Source organism: Mustela erminea, chromosome 6 (genome assembly GCF_009829155.1).
Source record: "Mustela erminea isolate mMusErm1 chromosome 6, mMusErm1.Pri, whole genome shotgun sequence".
Lineage (NCBI taxonomy): Eukaryota > Metazoa > Chordata > Mammalia > Carnivora > Mustelidae > Mustela > Mustela erminea.
The window spans coordinates 54,510,995-54,538,084 of NC_045619.1; the positions used below are offsets into that span (position 1 = coordinate 54,510,995).

At 41.4% G+C, this 27,090-nt stretch overlaps 1 protein-coding gene across 2 annotated transcripts; it reads right to left on the reverse strand.

Annotated features, from left to right (window-relative positions):
* Positions 1 to 1,561: 1,561 nt before the first annotated feature.
* YBX3 (Y-box binding protein 3) lies at positions 1,562 to 26,858 on the reverse strand. Of its 2 annotated transcripts, XM_032347313.1 has the most exons (10): positions 26,383 to 26,858; positions 22,303 to 22,366; positions 21,231 to 21,264; positions 18,491 to 18,580; positions 15,222 to 15,344; positions 11,231 to 11,434; positions 5,837 to 5,934; positions 3,813 to 3,984; positions 3,051 to 3,150; positions 1,562 to 1,587 (listed from the first exon to the last, which is right to left on the reverse strand). In XM_032347313.1, exons 1-9 carry the CDS (start codon positions 26,642 to 26,644, stop codon positions 3,085 to 3,087), a joined length of 1,113 nt encoding a protein of 370 aa, XP_032203204.1. In that variant the 5' UTR covers positions 26,645 to 26,858; the 3' UTR covers positions 1,562 to 1,587; positions 3,051 to 3,084. The 2 variants fall into 2 exon arrangements, with proteins under 2 accessions (XP_032203204.1, XP_032203206.1); XM_032347315.1 differs by lacking the exon at positions 11,231 to 11,434 and having other exon boundaries at positions 26,383 to 26,855.
* Positions 26,859 to 27,090: the final 232 nt, after the last annotated feature.

Below are 27,090 nucleotides of genomic sequence, written 5' to 3' on the forward strand. Positions count from 1 at the left end.
ATAAACCTGGGCGCCTGGGTGGCTCAGTGGGTTAAGCCGCTGCCTTTGGCTCAGGTCATGATCTCAGGGTCCTGGGATCCAGTCCCGCATCGGGCTCTCTGCTCAGCCGTGAGTCTGCTTCCTCCTCTCTCTCTCTCTCTCTCTGCCTGCCTCTCTGCCTACTTGTGATCTCTCTCTGTCAAATAAATAAATAAAATCTTTAAAAATAAATAAATAAATAAATAAATAAATAAATAAATAAATAAAATAAACCTCCTACAATTATGACAATCTTTATCCCTTTACTGTTTTTCTTCTTTTATTATATCTATTAGTATCTGACATTTAAATTTCACATTTATTTAATGTTTATTTATTCCCAATATTTGCTTACTAAAATGTAAGCTCAGTGGGACTAGAGTCTTTTGTTGGTTTGTTCCCACCTCATCACCAGAATAATTCTTGGCACAAACCTAGGGCTAAAATGTACCTGATTTAAAGGATAAATAAATGTGAAAGGTGCAGTGTATCTGAGAAGTAACCACATAGCATTGACACATACTGTAACATTTCTCAATTCGAGGGCACCATCTTTGCTGGGGGAAGAATTTCCTAGCGTGGTTGGAAAGAAGCCCCCTTCCTCTTTTCTGAAATATGTAAACATACAACATGTAAACATACAACACGGCAGCTGGTGCTGAAAACCTGAGGCTGGACGTTCAAGAAGGTCAGAACTCCAAACTCCTTCCTTCATATAAAGAAAACTGTTAATCTAAACACCATCATGTCATCTCAGCGAAGATTATGCAAGAGCAAGGGAATGAAGCATGCCTATTGCCGAACTCAGACAAGAACGTGTTCCTTTCCAGCTGTACCTTCCAAGAGGAATCCCATGGTCTCAAGCTCATATGCCTCCATTTATCAAATAGCATTCAGGCACCTTTGCGTTTGGTTCTGAGTTTACTATTATGTGATTTAAGTAGTGTGAAAAGACAAAACAAATGCTAAGATAGGAAAGCATGCTCCAGTCATACACCTTTTTCCTTTCAAGGATAAAAATTTTATTTTTGAGGAACTTCATACTGCACATTTTTAAAGAGTCACATAAGAAAGCAAAAATGTTATCCTCCCCTCATCCTAGAAATAAATAAGAAGGGCATAAAATTTCTTTTTTAAATCACGACACTTGGAAGTTTAGCACCAGCATCCAAAATGAACAAAAAAGGGAAAAAAAGCATTTACTATATATTTCAGATTCCTTTGGTTGGGGTTCTCCCCACGTGGTATTAATATTTCTTCTTTCAATTCATATTACCAAAACAGTAAAAACCAGGAAAAAAATATAAACCTAGTGGTTGCTGAAACTGGGGAGGTTGCTCTCTTGTCTTTTGTGCAGGCATTCCCGGGATCTCAGCTTGCTAGAAAAATTGGCTGATGTTTTCCTTTTGTAGTTGTCTGTTTCATAAAGAATAATAGTAAACATTCTAATGTCCGCATCTTGGTTATTAGTCTTCCACATTATTGCTTGGATGTTTCTTTGGTGTTGGTTAAAGTCATGTTCTGCTTTCTGCTTTATTTTTTTTAATGGTCATTAATTCTTTAGGTCACCTGGAAAAAAATTAAAACCAAGAGTGACAAAATGACCAAAAGTTCAAGAATAAAAAGGCAAAATGTAATTCAAAAAACAGTGTTTCAGAAGCTCTAAACGGAATCTATCCTTGCATTTATAGACTTGTAAAGTATACATTTAGTAAAAATTTTTATAAACCAGAACATTCAGCACATGGTAGTAATATTTTTATAAAATTATTTAAGAGAAAATTACCAAAATGAAGCTTTTTCAAATAAATGATTCTACAGTATCACCAATTCTTCATAATCATTTTAGTGGCTGCATAGTATTTCCTAACATGAATGTACCCCCAAACGGAGCCCTTTCCCAAGGTTCGGTTACAGGGAGTAGAAATATTTGTTTCCCTATATTTTCGATTATTTCCTTAGAAGACCTAGAAATAATGTTACTAAGTAAGAGTATGCAGCCAAATGATGGAAACACAGTTCTAAGTCAGTTAATGCAAGCAAATTTAAATAGGGACCTTAATTCTGATACACTGCCAACAGAACCTAGAGAGAAAATACAACAAATCCAGCATAACAAATGTCTGACACAACGTTACGAGTTTAACAATCTCTTTTAACTAAAAACTAATTCTTTATTTAATGAAAAGGGCAACAACCAAGAAATACTCAAAATTTAAGTCCCAGGACTTACCAGGTTAAAAAACCCAGACTGAGAACTACTATTACGGCTTCTAAATTCCTTTAAGAGTGGCTTCACAATTGGGTTAGTCTTTCCAGTTATATTTCTCGCTACATAAAGTTTCCAAGGTCTTCACCAGGAAAACAGGAAAGCAGAAGATCTTTATGATGCAAATTGACCTTCACCCAGAGGCTGCGCTTTACCACGCCCTATTCAAGCCCTTCGTACCTGTTCTCTGGCTAAATCTCGACAGAACCATAGTAAATCTAGCTGGCACCCTGTTTTATCAGCAGCAGACACTGCCGAGGTAAAGGATAAAAAAACCACTCTGCCGAGGTAGCAGATAAACAAACCACCCGGTAGCATCCAGCAAATGCGTAGGAGATCCTGTATAGAGTACAGAAACCCCGACCCTCACACAGTCTACTGCACAGCCTCAAAATAAATTGTTGGTTATGAAAGAGAAGGAAGAAAACACTCTACGTTTATTCTGCAAATCAGTCTCGTTCAAACTGGCCAGTAGGTGTCACAAAGGTAAAACTTCCAAAGTTTTCTTAAGAGGTATTAGTATTAAAAATTGTCATATATATATATATATATATATATATATATATATATATATATATATATATATATATATATTTATTCTCACTAACTCTCAGAATGTTAACACCCCCAAGGGCCTAGCAAATTAAGGTCAAATCCCGTATTTAACCACTACAAATCCTTTCTCCAGAACCCTCAAGGAGACAAAAGGTGGGCCCAGAGGAGCCACAGAGCTGGTCCAGGCCAGAAGCCTGGGGGCTCCTACCTGGTGATGGTGAAGGTGCTTGGGGAGCCTGGCATCACTCAGCACTGCTCTGCTCGGTGGCTGGAGCGGGGTTCTCAGACGGCGCTTCGCCTGCCTTGGTCTCAAACACAAAACAAAACCACAGGTCAGGAATCAATCTGTCCACATGACAATTGGACAATTTGTCCAATGACAAAGTTTAAGACTAAAAGGTCTCAAAAGTTGGCATCTTGCTGCTTATGAGGGTAAATCACCATGCAAAATTAACTGTTCTTAAGTAGGAGTCAAAAACCAGTACCACAGAAGAAAGGCCCATAAATGACAACAGAGCACCACCACTGTCCACAACAAAAAGTCCCTGATACCCAACTGTTTTCAATCCATACTTAGAAAGGCTCCTCCCTAAATGCTGTCCTTTGTAGAGGGCCCTAAACATGCTAATTCTGAATCTCCATTCATATGCATAATTCTTTCAGAGAATGTTAATTAGCCGAATTCAAATATTTTGTTTGTGTTATGTACAGGCCATTCTCTCTCCATAACATATTATATAGATATAGGTTTAAGCAAAATATTATATATTAACAATATATTATCATCTATATGAGATATATAGAGTGCTGGATATGAAATTCCTATAAATGTTATTAGAAATAACATTTTATAAAAAATGCTAATCATCAGTTACCAGGTTATGAAACCACTGTTAGGCTGGAAGACAAAATAGGGTCTGACACGATTAAGGACGACCTGGCACCACCCCTTCCGGCTGTCTCAATCTACCTCTTTGCCATCTTGGGAAGGAGCATTAGGAGGACGGGGGCGACGCCGGTAGTTGTATGGGCGTCGGTATCCACGGCGAACAGATGGCTGGTTTGGCCCATTGGCTGCTTGTTGGTTCTCCTTGTCTTCAGCCTCGCCAACAGCTGGGGCAGGTCGGGGCCGAGGAGGGCCTCTACAGCAGAAAACACAAACGGAAAAGAGCACAGGTGCGAAGGATAGGGGGTCTTGAGTACAATCTTTATTTTTTAAGATTAAATTAAGATTAAGTCAATGAGGGGCGCCTGGGTGGCTCAGTGGGTTAAAGCCTCTGCCTTCCGCTCAGGTCATGATCTCAGGGTCCTGGGATCGAGCCCCACATTGGGCTCTCTGCTCACCCTCTCTCTGCCTGCCTCTCTGCTTACTTGTGATCTCTGTCAAATAAATAAAATCTTTAAAAAAAAAAAAAAAAGATTAAGTCAATGATTCAGTATTCATTGCAAGAATTACACACAGGCTAATGCAGCAAACAGAATCGAGAGTTTTGTGAAAAAAACCTGTTTTTCCACTATTTTCCCTTTTCTTCTGAATACCGATTTGTAGTGACCAAAGCTACACTGGACATACACCAGGACCCCACCAGGCACTGGCCAGGCCCCAAGGACAAGAAGATTTATAAAGAAAAGTGGTGTCTGGTATCTGCCCTCCTTGAATACTTTAGTGGAAGCTACGGGGATTACACATGGAGGAAAACTCATATGACCATGTGCCAGACCCTGGTCTGGATGATTTGGTGTTAAATATTTCATTTCAATGCCAACTGAATCCAGGTGGATTCAATGCAGTTGAAACTGGATTTATGGTAAGAATACCAAGAGTAGTGTAGAGAGGGCAAGTATTTGGTTGAACCCTAAGGAATGCTGCTTTTTATAGGTCGACAAAGGTCAAATGGAATTTTCACAAGATCACACACAGCCAGGGATCAACAGAGCTGGAGCCGACATTACCACTGTCTCCTTTCTGTTTTCCTTAAGACACCTCCATTAAGTCTCTTATTTTTGAAAGTCCTTAGTAATTAATCATTAGGAGTTGATTATTCTAAAACTGGAATGAATCTTGCAAGGAAAAAGGACACACAGTGGTACAAATCCTATCTCAAAATGACAGACTTACTCTCCTTTCAATAAACCCATATTGCCAAACCTCAAGATGGTGTCAATGTCGATCAGGAGTGAAGGTCCACTTTTTTCACTCACATCAAGGACCAGGGAGAGGAACAGGAAGGCTTCTGATATAAAGAGCTTTACAAGGATCTTAAGGAGTCTAGCCCAACTCAGTCTTCACAAGGGATAAAGCACAACCTACTCCTTCACTAATATGAACATCACTGGTAGTAACAATGTCTCGTGCTCACTGAGGGCTTACTATATACCAGGTACCTTTATCTGAGATTCATTCGTACTTTTAAAAATTGTAACATATTCTTAAATCTCCATCTTAAGAGACCTGGTATAAGTCTGAAGTGTCCAGGAATCTCGAAAGGAGACACAGGTCCTAATTGCCAGCAAGATGGGAATTTAAACACAATCTGATCTGTAGCCTGACTTAATACCTACACTGCCTTGGTTATCTGAATTCAACATCCCAAATACTTTCCTGGCATGCACTCCTTCCTCCATTTGTAGCTCTACCAGTAATCACCCATCAATTAATTTACTGCTTATATCATTAAATGTAATAAAAAATTAAGTATTAATTCATACCACATGAAAGTTAACAAATGACACTTAATCTTAGCCAAAAGGCCAAGAAGCAATGAAGGTTAACAAATACAAATAACATTTGGTACAGAGGCACCTAAATACTTTGTTAGATTAGGGGGAAATGTCCCACGGCCCATCTGAAAGCTTATTGCAGAGTTCTCCCAAAAGTTAGGATGCAGCCACTTCTTCTATATATATAGGAGATCCATAAAACAGACCCACAACACTCTCATCCACCGTACTCACAAGTGCTTCAACTGGGCGTTAGTGAAAAAGGTCACATACCTCCGGTATCTCGGGCGGTAAGTTGGATTTCGATGAACCGGTCCCTGAAGCTGTGCCCCCTCTGGGACTCCCTCCTTCATCTCTCCAACCTCACCAGCCTACAAGAAGGCAGTGAGAGCTGAAAATGAATGTCATACTACCAGATATAAGAGACATAGAGCCTCCAGTCAATTCAGAATTTTTTTTTTAAGTAAAAAGAGGCTTCATTATAAAGCCAAGAACCATCAACTTTACCAGTGAACTGTTTACTGATTTAGATCTTCATGAATGATAGCAAAGAAAAACTTATTTCCACTAGAACAGTCCTTTGCCTATCACAGATCACCTTACTTTATAATACTAACTTAACGTTTTGAAGTGCCCCATTCATCTCTTACCAAAAAAACCCTCTACATTATAAAAGGAAAGACAATGATACGCCACATTTGACCTATGAGAACCTTTTCCATTTTTCAATTCAGACCCACTGATTCTATGAACAGGGTACCCTTCAACCATTCATGGTTTCTATGTTCAAAGGTTTTCCCACACCTCTTAACTACACCTTCACCTCTGATTTCCTCCTTTCATCTCGTTGTGTTATTTAAGTATACCCTTTAAAAAATAATAAAATTACACTTTCTTGATGGTAAATTTATTTTAGGTTGGGGATATAAAATTAGTTTACTGTGGAACTCCCAGAGAAAGGAATGACTAAAAACTAGTAACAAAACCCAAGAGACATCTCTGGAATTCTTTATAATACACCCACATCTCAACTTGCTTTTCCTCCACACTAACAACCCTTCCTGCTCCATATTTCACTAAGAAAAGAGAAGCAGCTGGCAAAGAATTTCCACATTCTTTCATTCTCCAATCTGCCCACAAACCTGCGTTCGCTGTAATTTTCTCCTCTCTCCCAACCCTGGGTGACTGGTCCATGCTGAGGTCCAAAGCCAACTCCTCTCTTACCTCGAACACTCTGACTCGCTATCCCTCCTCCCCTTCACTGTATAATTTTCCCTCTTCTCTACACCCTCATTTTATCCAGGCACACAAAACAGGCTGAAAATAGCACCCATACTTGGCAATGCTTAAAAAAATAATCACAAACTTACAGAAAAGTTGGAAGGACAGAACCTAATCCCCAGGCCCCATTCAAGCTTCATGAGTTGTTCCAATAACATCCTTGACAGCAAAAAAGACCCACGCAGGACATGCAATGAATTTAGCTGTCTCTTTGCCTGGAACAGTTCTTCCATTTTTACTTGGTTTTCATGACCTTGACACTTTTAAAGATTACAGGCCAGTTATTTTATTCAATATGGGGCTGTTTGGTGTTTCCTCATGATTTAGCTTGTGCATCTTTGGCAGAGAAGCCACAGAAGTCATAGAGCATTCTTCTCACTGCATTCTGCTGGAAGCCATATGGTTTCAATTTGTACCGTTACTGACAATGTTCATTTTCAGAAGTAGTTAAGGTCGTATCTGCCAAGGCTACTTCGTGGTAAATTTACTCTTTCTCTCTTTGTCCTTAATGAGGATTTGGAGAAGTACTTTCAAAGTCTGTAAGTACTTCCCTCCTCATCAAATCCTCAACATATTCATTTATGTATTTCTATCTGTATAGGCTCAAGGTTTTCTATTTTATTCAATGAGTTATATCTGTTACTATCATTACTGGCCAATGGGAAGCCTTTCAAGCTGGCTCATGTCCCTCTGACATGTCTCCAACATTCTTTGAGTACTTTCTTGCTTTTTGGCACAACAAGATGTTCCGGGCTCATATTGTACTTTCTCTGGCCCAGCTCTGAAATCAGCCATTTCTCCAAGAGAGCTTCTTTTTATTGGAGCATGGTACTTAGAAATGAAAAAATAGAGATCAGGTACGCTCAGTGTTATTAAGGAGTCTGTGTTTTCAGGCCATCCCCGTAGACAGAAACAAGGGACACACACATGGTAATATATACCGATACATACACAGTATGAGCTGCACATCTATACATGTGTGTGCGGGGATGTCAATGTAGAGCACATTTGACTCGCCCCTCTATAATGGCTTTAGGAGTAAGCGGTCGGGGAGAGAAGGGTTAGGGAGGCCAGGAAAGAATTCACTAAATGTCAAAACAAAAAGCAAACAAAACCTTGCCGTGATCCCATATCCTCCTCCAGCTGCTGCCCCACTTGAGTTCCTCTACAGACACACACATAGAAGAAAACCATTAACGCTACCGCCACAGAAACCTCAAGGGACAATCTAATATCTTTTCTTCCTCAGCCTCTGTACTCTTCAATGCATTCTAACCAGACTTTTGCTCTTACCAGACCACTAACCTCCAAGTTACCAAACCCAGTAATCAATTCTCAGCCCAACTTCCTATGCTTAACAGCATTTAACACAGCATTTCCTCCTTGAAATATGTTCTCCCTATCTGGTTCTTCTTCATCTTCCTCATCTTGCCTTGTCAGTGTGCCCCAGGACTCAGTCCAAGGATCAATTTTCAACCAACACTCATTTGATAGTTAATACCATCCCAGGCCAGGCCTTTTAATAAGTCCTTATGACTCTGAAGTTCTACCAAGTCCCCCCACAACTCCTGGACTCCCTTAGGCCTCTGTCCCTGCCAATCCCAGCCTTTCCCAATACCTGAAAGACTCATTCCCTCCCTTCATTTATGACCCCAAAGGCTCTGACAAACACCTAATCTAAAATGACACCTTCCTAACTTAAGCCACGTTATCCCTCTTGACTGTGCTTTCCTTTTCTGCCTACTTCACATCTCCAGGGAAAACTAATACGGAGAAGGAATGGTAGGGGAGATCTCTAGGTGAATTCTACCTTTCCTCCAAACCTGATCTTTCTTCGGTCTTAACTCTATTTGTTTAAATCAAAAGCCACAGAGGTATCCTTTACTCTTCACAACACACATTCACTCCATTATCAAATGCCGTCGCTTCTGGGTTTAAAACATTTTCTAAACCTGGCCCCTTAGCACACCTCCACCGCTAGCATTCCTATCCATGCCGTGACCAGCTCAGCACGGGGAGATTACAGCAGCTGGCCTCCCTACTTCCACTCCCGCCTCCTGTGGTCTAGCTTCCACAAATAGTCCCATGAGCTCTTAAATATGTGTCTTCCCTGCTTATATCCCTTTACTGGCTTTTTGTCACATCTAGAGCAGGTCAGCAGTCCTCACCAGTCTACCTGGCAGGCTGGAGCTGCTCTAAAACACTACCCTAATCTCCCCTCCCAGCCACCCCCTGCAGCCTCCCTCACAGCGGTCCTAACCACACAAGCCTCCCTGTAGTGCTCTTAACAAGCCAAGCTGCTTCTCCCCCAGGAACTCTAATTCACAAAAAAAAGCAGCAGCAATTAACATGTATGAAGGATTAGAATTTACTAGAATGGTAAGATGGGAAGAGCATCAGCAGAAACTGAGTTTAAATCAAGCTCTACAACTTCTTGCCCACGCAACCTTAAGTAAAAGTTGCCAGTTTTAAAAAATACTCAAATCTCTTCATTTGTAACACCACCAATAAAAAATATGGAAACCACTGCCAATTTTATAAAGCTACAGGGAAGACTGAATGAGCACTGATTTCAAACATCTGTCACCTGGTCAAGGCCAAATAATTTATATGCCCTTTCCTCATACACTTCTTTTCTCAAAGACCACAAATAGCTGCTCTTCGCTCAGTAACCAGTTCTACTTAACTTCCAAGTGCAAATTAAATTAAAATCAAGCTAGAATATTATCTTTAAAAAAACAGAAGTCATTTGGTCACTGATGTATCATGCTATATATGTCCTTTGTACATAAGGGAAACACTATTGTCCTGTATATTATCATTTTTCCCTGTTGCATCCAATAAATTTCAGTATTTATGTAGTAGAAAATGTTTGCAAACACTTTTCTACCTGACCTCAAGAATTTTAACACCCTAGAGATCTCTCTACACTTTTAAGCCATTACACTAACAGCCTGGAGGTAGCCTAGCTGTATGGAAGAGTTTTAGGGATTTTCATCTGATGCTGCTGATTGCCTTAAGCAGATTAGTATTAGAAAGACTGTTAAGGAAAAGATGTTAAAGGAATCTAAGCACAGTCTTTATTTCATATATGGAATGGATGAGAGGTTCAGCTCAAGTTAAAACAACTCCATGCAATTATCAGAATAAGCATACATTTCTCAAAATTCGTTTTCAGCCAGCTTGTGCAAATGCTGCTCCCCCTAGCACTGAAGAATCATTTTGCTCTCAATCTTCAATTCCTAAGATGAAATATGATTTATTTTAAAAACACAGAAAAAAGAACCAGCATGTTCTAAAAAAAAAATGACACATACGGACGTGCTAAATACTAAGAAAGATTATTTCAGGAAAGTACAACTAATGCCCTAAAAATAAATGTGTATTACAATCTCACTGACTCTTCCTGTTCTCATTTCCTAGAAGCCCTGGGTGCTGCTCTAAAGAAACCTACTATGCCTCGTGGACCCAATCTCTCCATATATGCAAGTCTACTCGTTATTTTTAGCACATTCGTCAGGGACAGCTGTTAAAGAGTGGAAGGGAAATAACAAGAAGCAATGTAGAAAGAACACAGTCATGCGTGATGGGATAGGAGATGGGTAGCAAAGAACAGACTGAACATAGTGTTCAGTCAAAACACTTAGTGGAAAAACAGAAAACAAAAAACAAGGACACGAAGAGGAAGACGTTATAGTGAGTGATAGCAAAAATGATATCCTATCCCAAGTCTTCCAAACTTCCTGGGGACTGTGAAATTGGTACAAGTTTATTAATTATAGGTCAAGTTCACAATAGCTGTACCAGTATTTTTCAGTAAAAAAAGGAGAATCAATAACTAATCAACAATCTCCACGTCTACATTAGGTTTTCTTAATAATCAATGCCATCTCACAATATTAATATTTATTTAGAGATTTTATCTATCCTGAGGCAGTGCACTAAAATCTTTACCCTTGATTTAATCATCATAAATCCATGGAAGAGGTACCTTATTAACCCCCATTTAATGGATGAGGATTAAACTGGTTTTCTTGAAAGCTCACAGATTCTCACAGCAGAGACAAGACTCCAATCCAGGTCTGCCGACTTCAGAGTTCAAGCTCTTAATGCATTCCCATCTATGTCTCTAACTTTAAACTACACGCTATTCACCAGGCTGCCCAAGTACAGGCATGGCTCCCGTGGCTATGCTTGTGGTACCATTACTAGCCTGGCTGCTCTGGAAACGTACACTAAAGGCCTTGCCCCAGCTTCTGCAGCATCAGGAAGCCACAGGCAAGGTTTGATTCCCGGCGGCTGACGTTGGAGGAGGAGGAGGAAGAGGAGGCAGAGGAAGGACGGAGGGGTGAGGACTGCTGAAGACAAGTCCCAGGTGCATTTTACCTGCATTCTGTTGGGATGGGGAAAGACCCGTGAGCGACGGTCAAAGGTCTGTCCCACGTGGTAAGGCGGGAATCGCCTCCGGTACTGAGGGCGATACTGGGGGCGGCGCAGCTGACTCCGGGCCCCAGAGAACTGCCCGTCAGTGGCAGGGGGCTCAAATCCTTCACTGCTGCCGCTCCCTTCCTCCTCCTCCTCCCCAGCGTACTAGCAAGCAAAGAAACAGAGATTCAGAAGAAGTTTCGGCAAGGACAGAACCACAGAATACCACTTAGGTTGAGTATCACCAAAAGAAAAAAAAAAAATCCCCCCCCCAAAAGAATAATTCCTTCTATTACACAGGCAGAATGCATTTAACCCAGGTTTTCATGGGATTACCGGGGATAAACAACATTGAGATCAAAGCAGGTCTGTGCAGATAAAATACCAAGCAGCAGAGAAGCGAGAGCAATCTATAATGAATTTAGCAGTCATCTAATTAGAATTGGTCACAGACGATCTGTTGACCAACCACCCCCCAAAAAACAACTACAAGGTTGGTACTAATTAGCTCTGCCAAATGAGTATTTCCCAACATTTGCCATCCACTGGGGTGAAGTCAGGACAAAGCAAGAAAAAATAAAGTACTTTGTGGTGTTCTCAATAGGTTTGTCCTAAGAGTCTAACCATCCCACAGCAGTTCTCAAAGTGTGCACAGGGTCTCGAAACCTTCCCAAGTGGGAGACAGGCACTGAATTCAAACATTCTCATAACACTACTAAGACACTATTTGCCTTTTCCCCTCTTATTCTCTCATGGGTATGTGGAGGGGTGCCAAAAAGCTACAATGACATAAAACCTCTTAGCTGACTAAATGCAGAACGAGATATGAAAATCCAGCTGGCTTCTATTAAACCAAATATCAGAGATTTGCAAAAATATAAGCAACATCACGCTTCTTACTCAATTTAAGAACAGTTTTCATTAAAAATGTTATTTATATTTATGTGTAATGAGTTTAAATCAATTAAATATCTTTTAAATAGCTGCTCTAATTGCTAATATAATATTGATACATATAAACACACATAAACAAAAACTCTGGGATTGTCCATAACATTTAAGCATATAAATGGGTCTAAAAACCAAAAAGTTTGAGAACCACTGACTTATGGCATGATTCTCATGTGTTTGTAATAAAGTTTTAATTGTACTTTTATAGTAGTAACAGATATGGGCAGTTTCTATATATAAACCTTATTAAAAAAGGAAACTAGACCTTATATTTTTTTCCCATTATTTAAGCTACCGTATCAAATACTAATGTTTTATATTTAAAAACAAACAGCCAAACATCCCTCAAAGAATTTACCTCAAATCTTAAAGGATAAAGATATGCAAAAGCCAAAGGTAGTCAAGAGAAACTTAACTATAGTTTTCAAAAATGGATAAATTAAAAACTAACAAAATAATGACCCATTTCTTTAAGATTTAGAACCCTCCAGAACCACCACATGGGCAACTAAATTCCCAAAGAGGAAAAGTCTCAACTATAGTCTAATGTCAGAAAAATCAAGCCACTCTACACTTCGTAAAACCTGTATCAGACACAATGCCCAGCTATATAAAAACATACTAGCATAGAAAATATACACCAAAATAGTTCAGTGTGAGACTGCATAAATCATTATTTATTATAGCCAAATCTTTCATTAAGAGTTTTATAAAATAAGAATAATGGCACTGCCATTGCCAAACACGTTCTTTCCAGCTAAGGAGAAAAATCTTTGAAGAAAAATTTCTTGGGATGCCTGGTGGCTCAGTCGGTTCAGCGGCTGCCATCGGCTCAGGGCACGATCACCAGGTCCTGGGAGAGAGCCTCACATCTGGCACCTTGCTCAGCAGGGAGCCTGCTTCTCCCTCTGCCTGCCACTCCCCCTGCTTGGGCTCTTGCTCTCTGACAAATAAATAAATAAAATCTTAAAAAAAGAAAGAAAGAAAGAAAACAAAAATTTCTCACTAAAAAGTTTGTCTATCATTTTTACTTCTGAATTAACCTACTAATCCAAATACAGTTGGCCCTTGAACATTGTGAAGGTTAGGGGTGCCAACCCCATGCAGTCAAAAACCCCAAAACTTTTAACTTCCCCAAAACTTAACTAAAGGCCTATGGTTGCCTGGAAGCCTAATGATAACAGAGTCAATTAATACCCACTTTATATGGATATATATATGATATACTGTATTCTTACAGCAAAGTAAGAATAAGTAGTATTTTTAAGAAAATCATAAGGGAAATACATTTACATTACTGTACTGTATTCACCAAAAAAGTTGGCAGATAAGTGGACCCACACAATTCAAACACTTGTTATCCAAGGGTCAACTGCCATCAAAACTAGAGTTCTGTGAATCTGATGAACATGACAGAGTTAACTCGATATAATGAATGTTATAGTAACTCATACCTATCTCTACCCCTGCATGGGTTTTTACTAAAAATTGAATAGGATAAGCAAAATATGTGTAAGAAAATAACAGAACTAGGCAGGAGGATGGGGGCGATGGGTGGGTGAAACAGGTGATGGTGATTAAGGAGGGTACTGGTCGGGTTTAGCACTGGGGATGTACGAAGTGTTGAATAACTGTATTATACACCTGAAACTTATGCAGCACTCTATGTTAACTAACTGGAATTTAAAAATGTAAAACAAACAAACGAACAAAAAAAACTAGAGAACAGTAAAATAAAATTAAAAAAAAAAAACAGAAACAGAAAACTAAGTAACAAGTGTCTGATAAAAACCAATTTGGGCAGGGTGTTAAGATGACAGAATGAAGAGGGAAAGCATTAAGGTAAGCAGAAAGATGTAAACCTACCAAAGCATGGGGATAAATCATTCTCATTCTGCAGACATTTTGTTCTGGTGAGATTTTCCAAAAGCTTTTCTTGGATAATATACACAGCCACAATCTAGTGCTCACAAAGCATCTTCAGTTTTATTCTGTAGTGCCAATCCCACGTCATAATTTTTAAAACATCAAAAATAACTCAAATCTAATGGGATCCTCATTGAGTACAAACGAATGGGATTCTTTTCAGATCTTGAAAGTACTTTAAATAGAGCCTTCTAAGGTAAGCTGCAGACAACACTGGTTGTAAAGCCTTTCACTTGGATTGGTACCAATCTAAAGAACTAGAAATCTGGAGAATTACTTACTGCTTCTTCACTTAAAAATAATGGGGAAATGCTACGCTAAATAAAATAGTTACTTGGTCAAAGCAAATTAGTATTTCTGTGGTCAGTAGAGTTTTTTTGCCTATTCCCAAGCTATTCAGTCATTCTCCCTTGCCAACCAAACACTTATTTTCTTAGAGGTCAACAGTGCTAGTGCCAAGAGATGAACAACAGGTTTGTACCAATCATGGAAATCCCATACCCCTTTGCCAGTAAATGCCACATGACTAGGTTCTGGCCAGATAAAAGAGCCAAATAAAGAGAAAGCCCTTTGGACAACCCTGGCACAGCTTATCTTAATTAAGCCTTCTTGTTAAAAGATAATTGTCTGTTACTTGCAGCCAAATTTGTACAAACTGATACAACTTCTGCATGGCAGGTATCCAAAGAGACCTCTGGCTATGGAAAAATGCTGGACATTAAAAATTTCCCACCCAGGGGCGCCTGGGTGGCTCAGTGGGTTAAGCTGCTGCCTTCAGCTCAGGTCATGATCTCAGGGTCCTGAGACTGAGTCCCGCATCGGGCTCTCTGCTTAGCAGGGAGCCTGCTTCCCTTGCTCTCTCTCTCTCTGCCTGCCTCTCTGTCTACTTGTGATCTCTCTCTGTCAAATAAATAAATAAATAAAATCTTTAAAAAAAAAAATTTTCCCACCCAAAAAAAAAAAAAAATCATTTTGTGCCTCCAAGAAAAGATACATCTATCTGCTCCAAGGATGCACACTTAATTTCAGACATGAAAATTTTTTTCATCACCATTTAAGAGGAGAGACAACATACATTACGGGGAGGTCCACGGCGCCTGCCATAGTAGCCGCGTCTGTAACGGCGCCGATCAGCAGCATAACGGCTCCCTTCCACGGGAACTCCATCTGGTCCAGTCACATTGGCTGCTTCTGCACCCTGAGTAAGAAAATAAACAAAGATGGGGGCGCCTGGGTGGCTCAGTGGGTTAAAGCCTCTGCCTTCGGCTCAGGTCATGGTCCCGGGGTCCTGGGATCGAGCCCCACATCGGGCTCTCTGCTCAGCGGGGAGCCTGCTTCCTCCACTCTCTCTCTGCCTGCCTCTCTGCCTGCTTGTGATCTCTGTCTGTCAAATAAATAAAATCTTTAAAAAAAAAAAAAAGAAAGAAAGAAAGAAAATAAACAAAGATGGCCTCAAAATTAAAAGATGCTGAACACCATCCCCCTCCAACCTCCCAAAAAAACAGCCTAGGACAGTCAGAATGTTAAAGACTGGCAGAACATACTCACAATTCCTATCAGAACCTCAGTAAAATACACCCAGGTATTAAAAAGGTGAGCAAGGTGCTTGGTGTACTAATTAGAATGTAGTTTCTTTGCTCACACAACCTCAACTTTTCCTTCCTGTTCGGCATACTAAGTTCAAGACAGGATGTACCTCTTTAAGAACATAAACTGGTAAATATAATACGATTATAAAAGAAATAATGCCAGGCCAGGAAGAATGTTGCTCAAAGGAAAATAACTGACACATTATCTTCTTAGAATAATATTGAAACCGGACGCCTGGGTGGCTCAGTCAGTTAGTTAAGTTGTCTGCCTTCGGCTCAGGTCGTTATCCCAGAGTCCTGGGATCCAGCCCTGAGTGAGGAGTCTACTTCTCCCTCTCTCTCTGCCCCTCCCCCTGCCTCGTGCGCGCTCTCGCGCGCTCTCTCTCTCTCTGTCTCAAATAAAAAAGGTATTTATTTAAAAAAGGAAAAAAAGAAAAATGGTGAAACCTGTATGATTCTAAGAGGCACTAGGAGAATAGCTATTCATGGGCTCAGATGGCTCTGTTCAGCACAGAGTGTTTGAGAGGGAAACTTCTCCCATCTTGGCAGCAACAGAAAAGGGTCCTTGATTTAGCAAGACATAGTTTTCCACAAATGTAGTGCCACTTTAGCCCTCCTTATTATCCTTGAAACAGACTTAACATTCTCCTTCTCAAATGGGCAGATAAAATAATGCTTCAAAAACATAAAAAATTCAGACAAGCAATTCAAAACAGTCTATTTCACTCTCTACATCAATTTGTAAAACCTCACATTCTGAAAACATACATGGTAAAAATAACCTGGCAACACAGTTTTAAGGATTCAGTGAGGTAACAGAAATCACTACAGGTCAGCATTCACTGGTGGATGACTTGAAACTCTAGATTTGCAAGACAGCCTAGGGATCACATTGGTAAAAAAAATCATTTAATTTCTCTATTAAATGCAGTAACTTTTGCTCTTTCAGCAAAACAGCTTGAGAGCTGTTAAGAGTGTGGACCACAAAATGATGTGCATGTAAGTGGAAAGAGCACTTGCACAGTACTTCACTAGTCATTCTCTCGGTTTCTAATTCAGCTGTCACAAGCGACCATGGCAGTTATACCACATATGGGTTTTTTTTTTAAATTTTTTTTTTTTTTGGACAGACAGAGATCACAAGTAGGCAGAGAGGCAGGTAGAGAGAGAGGGAAGCAAGCTCCCTGTCGAGCAGAGAGCCTGATACGGGGCCTGATACAGGACCCTGGGATCATGACCTGAGCAGAAGGCAGGCTTTAACCCACTGAGCTACCCAGGAGCCCCCCCACATATGGTTTTAAAATATTTTCTGATTCTAGATTGTTTTACTGATATCTGTAATAGACTGTTGATTAAAAACAAAGCATAAAGGACATTACTAATATTGGAACAAATATGTAACAGTATAAAAAAAGTTCTGTAGATACATTTCAAGATGATCCATTAGCTTCTCGTATGGTTCCTGATCTGACCAAAACTGTTACACAGTCTACGGAGATGCTTCTGGCTTTCCAAAATCCAAGCCAACGAGAAAACAGAGTGATTACGTTAAATTTGAATCTTTTTGGGGGTGCCTGAGTGGCTCAGTTGGTCAAGAGTCTGACTCTTGATTTGGGCTCAGGACACACTCTCAGGGTTATGAGACCGAGCCCCACAACGGGCTCCAGACTCAAGTGGGGAGTCTCTTGCTTGAGATTCTTTCCCTCCCCTTCCCTGTCCTGCCCCCAGCCCCAGGTGTGTGCATGCACACGCTCTCTCTTTCTCTCAAATAAATAAAGAAATCTTTTTTAAAAATTTGAATCTTCTTGGGGTGCTGGGGTGGCTCAGCCACTTAAGTGTCTGCCTTTGGCTCAGGTCATGATCTGATGATCCCAGGGTCCTGGGATCGAACTCCCTATCAGACTCCCTGCTTAGCTGGGAGTCTGCTTCTCCCTTTCCTTCTGTGTATACACACACACACTCTCTCTCAAATAAATAAATCTTTAAAATAACTTTTTGAATCTTCTTTTATTGAGGATAAGGCATTCTTTAATGTGTACTATTTCTGCAGAAGTGCTTATAAATCAGAGTATGAAAATTTTATACTTATAAAAAAGAAATCTTTCTCCCCAAAGCAACTTTTATCTATTTTGAATACTATGAAAATTATGAGTACCTGGCTGTTTCTGCTGGCAAAGCATGCAACTCTTGATCTTGGGGCTGTCAGTTTGAGCCCATATTGAGTACAGAGATTAAAGTTAAATTTTAATCTACACTTGAGTATATATTTGGTAGCAAAACAAAATATTTCCTTTAAATTTTGAAAAATTAGCTTCTCCCTCCATAACTGAACAGGGTTCATCATTTATTAAGTGAGAAATTAAAATGCCCTTTTATAACAAGTCAAAGAACATTTATAATGATATTCAATAATCAAAAATTTTCTACTTAGGGGCACCTGGGTGACTCAGTGGGTTAAGCCCCTGCCTTCAGCTCAGGTTATGATCTCAGGGTCCTGGGATTGAGCCCCACATTGGGCTCTCCGCTCAGCAGGAAGCCTGCATTCCGCTCCCCCTTCTCTCTGGCTGCCTCTGCCTACTTGTGATCTCTGTCAAATAAATAAAATCTTTAAAATAAATTTTTTTCTACTTAAATGTCACTTCTTCCTGTCAAAAATCCAAAGGAATGTTAATTCAAAAGGAGCTGAGGCACCATTTATTATGCAAGAAAAGCACAGGCCTGCACACTCTGATACCCAGCCACAGTATTTTCTCACCTTCTCTCCTTCAACCACATCAAATTCTACAGTCTCTCCATCGCCTACACTGCGCAGATATTTCCGTGGGTTATTCTTCTTGATGGCAGTCTGTCAAGAGAACATAAAATTCTAAATGAAGTATACATCAATACTGGCCACAGATTTCATCTTTCAAGTTTTCTGTGTGTATTATTAATTACTTTTTAAAATTATTCTCCCACTAACCTGATCTCCAAAACCAACAAAGGCCATTATAAAACTATGTTACACATTATTTTCTGGATTCATGCTATCTTCTGAAATTTTTCTTGATAGATGGATTAAACAGAGTGTTTAGTTACCACACACTTCTGTTACAACCCGATTGTGATACTGGATACTATTAGTTCCCTCAAACTATTAAGCATCTAAGATTCAGACTGAACATCCATCATTTGGGGGCGGGGGGTGGGGTAGTTGCTGTGATGAAATCTTAAGGAACACACAATACATATTGCAGGTAGAGAGGTTTCTACAAACAAGGGATACTGCTAACTTCAAGAGGAACTGTAAAACATATGAAGAAAGGAGGGATGATGAAGAATAGAAAAAAGGAATTTAAAAATGCGAAAGGGATCATTTTCTGACAGAATACACAAAATTATCTCAAGAATGAAACATTACTAATCATCATAATCTGGCCTCTTCCTTCCCCCCCACCCGCCCCCACCCCCACCACTTTATGGATACGAAGACACAAGCCTGGTTAGTGATTTAGCAGAATGCCTAAAAGATACAGCCTGGTGGGGAAAGTATAGGGGGAGTGGGTGGTGGAAATGCATACCCCTGTACTGTATAATATTTATTCAGTATTTTCCCCATCACACCATTCATCTCTCACTCATCCCTACACATATATTCCCTGATGATGCATTAAAAGGTTCATGAAGCTGTTATGCGGCGTTAAAAGGCCTCCCTTTCTCCCTATCTCAGGTCCGTGGAGGGGAGAGAACAATTCTGCAATGAATTTCCATTTCTTTAGCTGGTATCTCTAAATAGTTAAAGGGGCTCGGAGTTTCTGTGGAACTAGGTCAACCTTATTTTATAAAGCGATTAGGCATGTGTAATCCAGCCCTTCCCTTACTCGAGTGGGAGGGAGGAGGGAAAAAATTGAGCCAATAGGGCAGAGACCTCACCCACAGAGGAAGAAAGGCAGCTCAGGACAGGATACATGTACCGCGGTTAGAACATTCAGCCATTCCAAAAACAGCCCCTCCCTGCCGGCTCCTTCCCTTTTTCCTGTTAAACTGGGCAGGCCTCAACACATCGAGGTGACTCACACACAACCTCATGGGGGCTGGAATCAGGTCATATGCTTGCAGGCTAGTGATGCTGGCCACCAGTACAGAAACTTGGGAGGTCCTTCTACTACAGCAGTCACCAGACACAAGAGTTCTTTACCCAAAAAGTCTGTTTATTAGCTTCTAGGTATTAAATGCAATACTTTCAGTCTGTTATGATTTCAAAAGTCACTGTATCTCAACAACAACAAAATCTATTCACCTTATCTAGGTACGACTGATACATATCCAGTCAAGCAGAAATGTAAACAAGAGAAACCACAACTAGAGAGCTTAATCTTAGATATCCCCAGCTCCCGTCACCACACCCACCTCAAAGCCACCCACAACACCAAACAGAAGGAAACAAAAACAGAAAACCAGCCACTTGACAGCCCTGCAGGTCCACGTGCTGGTACCTGGCTCTATACCTTCCTGTTATATGCTAAGAGCTCCCACATATTTGAAACAAGTCACTGAAAATTAAATATATAAAAAGAACAAGGGGAGGCATATCTTCTTTGAACCAACATTATAAAACAAGTCCAGGATACATGATGAAATAAATAGCATCCCAGGCCAGGAATGTAAGGACAGACAAAGATACCAGTAGGAGAGAAGCCTGCGGTTCCCATATTTTACCCGTTTTCTACATTTCCTTTGAATCCAAAGGAATGTGGACCTTTTGACCCGGAGATGTGCTAACCATGCCTCATTTTTTTTTTTAAGATTTTATTTATTTATTTGACAGAGAGAGATCACAAGTAGGCAGAGAGGCAGGCAAAGAGAGAGGAGGAAGCAGGCTCCCTGCTGAGCAGAGAGCCCTATGCGGGGCTTGATCCCAGGACCTTGGGATCATGACCGGAGCTGAAGGTAGAGGTTTTAACCCACTGAGCCACCCAGGTGCCCCAACCATGCCTCATTTTAACAGGAGTGAGGACTATTCTGGGAATTGGGGAGTTTTCTCATGTCTTGGATACACACACTCTAACCATCTGCTTCACTGTGCTTTTATTTACCTCAAGTCAGAGTTCCTCGGGTAGAAGGGCTTTAACCAAGACCCACCCAGGCAAAAGTCAGATCAGTTCCAGCCAAACACTGAGGAACCACAAAGTCAGCAAAATAAGATGCTAACATGGAAACAACTTTGTTAAGGCCTCAAAGGCTTTAAAATTAGAAACTGGTCTTCACTGATTATTACTCCATTTGAATATTACTGCAAACATAAAAACTAAAAACAGTTAATATCGTGGGATAGAAGAGTTTACCTGCCAATCTTAAAAATGTGGAAATGGGCTCCCTTGAAAAAAATAAAAGTCACAGTAAGAGTTTAGAGTAGAATAATAGTTTATAGGACTTCATTTTGGAAAAAAGACAAGGGCAGATCACAAACACCCCTCCCCTCACACAGCAAATATAACATTTATTATTCTTCTTACCTGATGTACAAATACATCTTCTTTGGTGTCATTTCTGTTGGGAGACAAAAAATTCACAAATAAAAGTACTAGGTATATGGAAATACTTAAAAGAACATATGTTTTTATGGGTTTTGATTCCAAGACTTCAAAAAGACAACATAAATTTTTGTTTAATCTCTCAACTTAACTCAGATGCCTGGAATCAGCCCTTGTGAAAAACTTTCAAACCTGCAAGATACCTGTCTTACTCCTCCATACTACCAGAGTGCTCAGATCCAAATGTGCAGATTCTACAGAAACATCCCTTCCCTCGCATCTCCTCCTAAATCACGTGGAATGTAATCAGAGCCTGCGATTTCCCTCCCAGTAAAGCAAAGTAAGACAGTTAAAAGGACAGGGCACAGCTGTGAACTAGGCTCTCCTTACACTGAAACCTAAAACAGCACCCCTCCATCCTTCGTGCCCTAACTCACCCCCCACCCCACCAAATCAGATAAGGAAGAAATTAAGGAATTTTTTAAGGGCGGGGGCAGGGGCAAAAAAAAAGGACAATATCATGTAAAATAGCCTCATACTCCCAACAGCCTACAGCTGTGTTCTCGTTTTTATGTGGTTAGAAGCTACAATCACTTAAAGAAAACACTACACTTTCTACATAGGACTCAGGCCAGACCTGAGTTACAGATCCAGCTCAATTACTCACTAGTTGTGTGACCTTAGGAAAGTTGCTTAACCAGTCTAAGACTCCATTTCTCCAGCTGTGAAGTTATGGATATGGTCCCAATTATCCTAAGTCCCTACCTGTTTCTCATTTATCTCCCTCACCTTTTTTCTTTTAATGATGGAATTTTATAAAACGTTACTTATCAGTATTCTGGAAATGTATTTTAATTAATATTCAACACCAGTAGCTTACAAATGAGAATGTTGACAGTACTTACAAATCTTAAAACTTACTCCAGACATCAGTTAAAAATAAAACAAAACAAACTTACATAAGCCTTTTAAAAAGTATGGTAAAGATTTATAAACTCCTGGTGCCATAAAGTAAACATGCATTTAAAACATGTATGGAGATATACACACATACCGATTTATAAATCCATATCCATTTCTGACGTTGAACCATTTGACAGTGCCAAGGACTTTGGTGGCTAAAATAAGATTAAGCAGATAAATTAGTATCTGACCTACAAAGAGATAAAGCTCATATCACTAAGGTCTTGATAGCATTATATAAAGCCTAAACATACCTGAGGAAACCATTAAAGGCTTAAATCTAAAATATATTTGGAAAAGAAAATGGAGCAAGGGAAGCTACCACAGGAAAACACTTTTTAGAAGACTAAACCTCTCTTCCTCGTTAAACTTTTCAGTAAAGTCATAAGATAAAGAGTGGTCATAAGTCTATACAATTCCGTAGGAATTAAAACTGGAAAGCATTATTTAAGGGAAAAAAACAAACAAAAAATACTCTAAGTTTTAAAACTCCAAGTTTTAATGCTGAAAAAAATTTTTTAAAGATTTTATTTATTTATTTGACAGAGAGAGATCACAAGTAGGCAGAGAGGCAGGCAGAGAGAAAGGGAAGAAGCAGGCTCCCCGCAGAGTGGAGAGCCCGATGCAGGGGCTCGATCCCAGTACCCTGAGAGCATGACCCAAGCCAAAGGGAGAGGCTTTAACCCACTGAACCACCCAGACGCCCCAATGCTGAAAAAAATTTTTAAGTGCAAAAGAAGGTCACAATGAAAGATAAGGCAGACGATGAACAAGGTTAAAGTAAGTACCAATGACTCCAACACAGCACTTTCACATTTTGACATATAAAGCTTTGCCATATAAAGCAAACTTGAGTAAGTGAATCCCGTAGTTCCTACAAAGCTACTGTTTTGTAGCTAATCTACAAAGATATAAAGTATCTCGTGTAGTTGCCAGCTGGGGGCCTATCAGAGGAGTCAAGAGTAATAATAGAACCAATGCTGTCTCAATCCCAGTCTGTACTCACCACCCCGAGACATGATGTAACAGGCCTTTCCAAACCAGAGTGATGAATTTGGGCTTCTGTTTCATTGTTTACCCTACTCTCTGCAGTTGGTGAGAGTCAAACTCAGCATTTTTTACAAAATCCCCCTCTTTAACCTGATTACCTCCACTTTCCATCATGAGGACAGCTTCTGTACAACACCAGACTTCAACGGAATTCAAGAGAATCTAAACAAATACTATGGTCATATAACTTGTCCTTCAGAGATTCATCTGTCAGCCCTCAAGCACGATTTGAGAAGACTCCTTTGAATCAACTGTGAATGCTAAATTCAGAATGTCTAGGAAACGCCTACGTTCAGGAAATACATAGAGCAGTTATCAAGACTCAATGAAACAGGAAATATGACAATAAGAGTATGGTTAAAAAAAAGTTTAGTAGAGAATGAAAGTAACAACAATCTACACTGAGGTACAAAGTTGATAATTTCCAAGGATAAACAATAAGGATTTGGTTTTTAAATTCAAGACTAAAATAGTAATTAGTGCTTTGCTTTGTTGTGGGCCAAATGCTGTCCAGTTTTGCTATATTGATTTGCCTAAAGAAGTATGTCAGCTTTCTTTGTAAAAAAAAAAAAAAAAAAGAAAGAAAGAAACAAAGAAACAAAGAAAAGGAAAAAAAAACTCATTATGCCTCCAAAGTCATTCAGCCCACCACTGACGAGAAATCTCCAGCTCTATGTCCAAGTAACAAAGATCTCTCCAATGCAGAGATTGAACCATTGGAATCTTCAGTTTTAGGGCATTCTAATTAGAGCAACAGGTCAAAGAAAAAAAAAATGTATTAGATCTAACTGTACACAGAAGAGGCTCATTTTTGATAAATCATATGCTTTTAAGTTACACATTATTTCAAATAATAGGCTTTTTGTGCCTCCTTTCATTTGCCCAAAAATTAATGACTTCGAAAAATATAAAGACAGGAACTGTTTGATTCATTTTCGTATTTAATGTCTAACACTGTCAAAGGAATGATCTTGATTAGAAAGGCAATGTTTATGGGAAAAAAAGATGAAATTTTCAAATCTAACTTCAATCCAAGCTGAAGGCCATTTTTACTTCTCAAAGTAGTTTTTTTAAATGTCCTAATTCCACAAATACTCCCAACATCATGGGATCCAACATCCATGCACACCTCTTGTTTTATAACCATAAACTCACTTCACATACCCAAAGAGAGAAGGCAGGGAGGGGGGCATGTACCGAGGAAGACCATATGGCTTCCAGGATATTTATTAGTTTTCTTTCACTCAGGTAAACTACTTTCTCTGGCCTATGGCTGGCTATCCACTGAAGTTAAAGACTGTATGCAGGAAGTAGAATGAGAGAATCCAAAACCAGAATCCATTTCAGTCAGCACTGTGCCTGGCACATTTTAGGCACCCATGTGTTTGCCTGGCAAAGGAGAGGAGATGGCAGAACACACTGGACAGGGACAAACAGTGCTGAAATGTCATGTGGAAGGCTGTTCTTCATTTTAAGAGTTGGAGTTACAATGGAAACATGAAAAACCTCCAGAATGATCACCTGGGATGTGGTAGAGGCTTAAGAGAAGTTGGTGGTTAAGAAAAAACAATTAATTTCTCTGTTCCTTTCATCTTTAAAGATAACTGCTTCCATCTGAAATCCAGCAGTTTAGTTTAGATTCAAAAGGATGCAAGGATCAAGTGAAAACCTGCAAACGTTCCTGTATATAAAAACAAGTTGTGAATATTAAGAATATACCTTAACACTGCTTTGTATAACCCCAAGGTTGTCTCTCTCAGACATTGTACATGGACATGTTCCAAGAAACACTTGTTGGAAACAATATCTCAATACAACAGTGACTAGACTGGAGTAACTTTCAGTCCAGCAAAACTAGGGCAATTTTGTTTCTTAACCTACACAGGTTACATTTAGCATGTTGTACCCCAGTAACTGAGTAAAAGCCCTGGAAGAACAAGAAAACGGGCCTGGGGGAGGGGGAGGGGGGAGGCGGGGCATGGAATTGTATTACACTTTCTTCACCTTAGTCCTTCAATTTTCTTCCTAGGAAATTGGGTAGGCAAGACTCAGAGAGATCAAACATGCCCCACCCCAAAATACTGGAAAATTGCTCTGAAGCATCCTACACCAACTCCTAACTTTCCTGTTTTAAAAAAGAGTGAATGACATAAGCACACACCCTTCAGTTTATTCACCACCCACCTGCTTAAAGCCTTGCACTGGGAGTTCGTTCAGCCTCCAGAAGGCTGAATAAGCGACAAAACCAACAATGACCGCACAAACCCTTTCCACTGCTGTGCCCCACCAACCCGAACGTCTCATCTTCCCATCTGTTTTGCTAAGTTACAAGTCCCTAGATAAGGAAATTCTGAACAAACGTCATACCCACCCTATCGACGAAGTTTTTTCAGCTGCTGCCCCAAGCGCATTCCCACAGTCCGGGGAGAAGAAAACGCGTAAGCGACTGGCAAACACAGAATGGTTTTCTTGCAGCAACGGGCAGAGGGAGGACATAGGATCAAGACCTAAGTTTCCCGGAGAGGATTGCAACACCTCCGAGCCGGCATGTGGCCGCCAGAAGCATGGCGTCTTTCCCGTGCCCATGTGGGAAGGGCATCCGGGACAGACACCTGAGCCTTCTCAGCAAGAAGCCTCTCCACCTTGCCCTCCCTGTGCCCCTCTCCCCAACTTTTCCCCGAGGGAAATCCTCCCCTCACCCAGATCCCAAGCAAGGGCTCCACAGTCCCCGTCCCACGTGTCTGTCCCTCCCTTACATCCACATCCATCCCTACCCTGGGTACCCCCTCCCAGACCGTCGCTCTTTTCCTCTTTGGACCGAGGTATTCGCCACTGCGGGAGTGTGTGACAGTGCTCGCGCCTAGGTGACAAAAGTGAAGCCCCAACCTGCTGGCCCGGGACCGGGAGAGGCGCGCACGGGGCACACAGGAGCGCAGGGCGCCGCGCGCTCACCCGGGAGCCTCTGCAGGGCGGGCGGGCTGCGGCCACCGGCGCCGGGCACCCCGACTGTCACGCTGCCGCCCCGCTGGCAAATGCAGCCGGGAGCTGCCCGCACGTGCGCAGCCGCCCGCGGCCGCCGGCCCCACTCGGAGCAGCCCCCACCCTCCGCCGCCTGACTCACCGAGAACTTTTTTCTCCGCGTCTTCGCCGCCGGCGGGGGCTGAAGAGGCGGGGGCCGCGGTGCCCGTGGCTGCGGGGGCCGCGTCCCCACCGGGGTTTCCTGCGACAAGGGCGGCGGGCGCTGGGGCCGTGGCCTGGGACGCGCCGCTGCCCACCGGGCTCTTGGGCGCGGGGTCCTGGGGGGCCGCGGCGGCCGCCTCCGCCGGAGCCTGCGGGAGGGTGGTGGTGCTGGTGGTGCTGGTGGCCTCGCCCGCCTCGCTCATGCCGCCTCCTCTGCTCTCACTCGGGCACCTCGGTGGCGGTTGGTCGGCGGTTAGCGCGGCTGGTGGTCGCGGCGGCCGGGGCTCGCTCTCGGGGAGGCCGGTGCGGATCTCGCGGCGCGGGCGGCGGCGGCCGAGGTGGGGTCTCGCGGCGGAGGCGGCTCGAGCTCTCGGGCTGCGCGCTCGGTCTTGGGCTCCTCGCTCGATCTTACTGCCCCAAAAATGGCCCCGCACAAGTTTTTCTAGGCGGCGCGCCGGCCCGGGAGGGAAGGGCGGGCGAGGGAAGAGGGTGGGGAAAGTTGGCTCCGGAGTTGGGCACGACTCTCATTAGCATTTAAAGGCGCCCAGTGCCCTTTGCAGGCCACCAATCCGCCCGGGAGGGAAGCGCAGGGGCCGCGTTGGAGTGGCGAGGAAGCCGGGGTAAGCTTCGCACTGCAGCCTGGGGTTCG

Excerpts from the sequence above, each read along its gene's own strand:
- YBX3 (XM_032347313.1), bottom strand. The coding sequence starts at position 26,644 with ATGAGCGAGGCGGGCGAGGCCACCAGCACCACCAGCACCACCACCCTC. Across the intron at positions 18,581-21,230 it reads AAGATGTATTTGTACATCAG|ACTGCCATCAAGAAGAATAA; the intron begins GTAAGAAGAATA and ends TTCTCTTGACAG. Across the intron at positions 15,345-18,490 it reads ATGTGGTTGAAGGAGAGAAG|GGTGCAGAAGCAGCCAATGT; the intron begins GTGAGAAAATAC and ends TTTCTTACTCAG.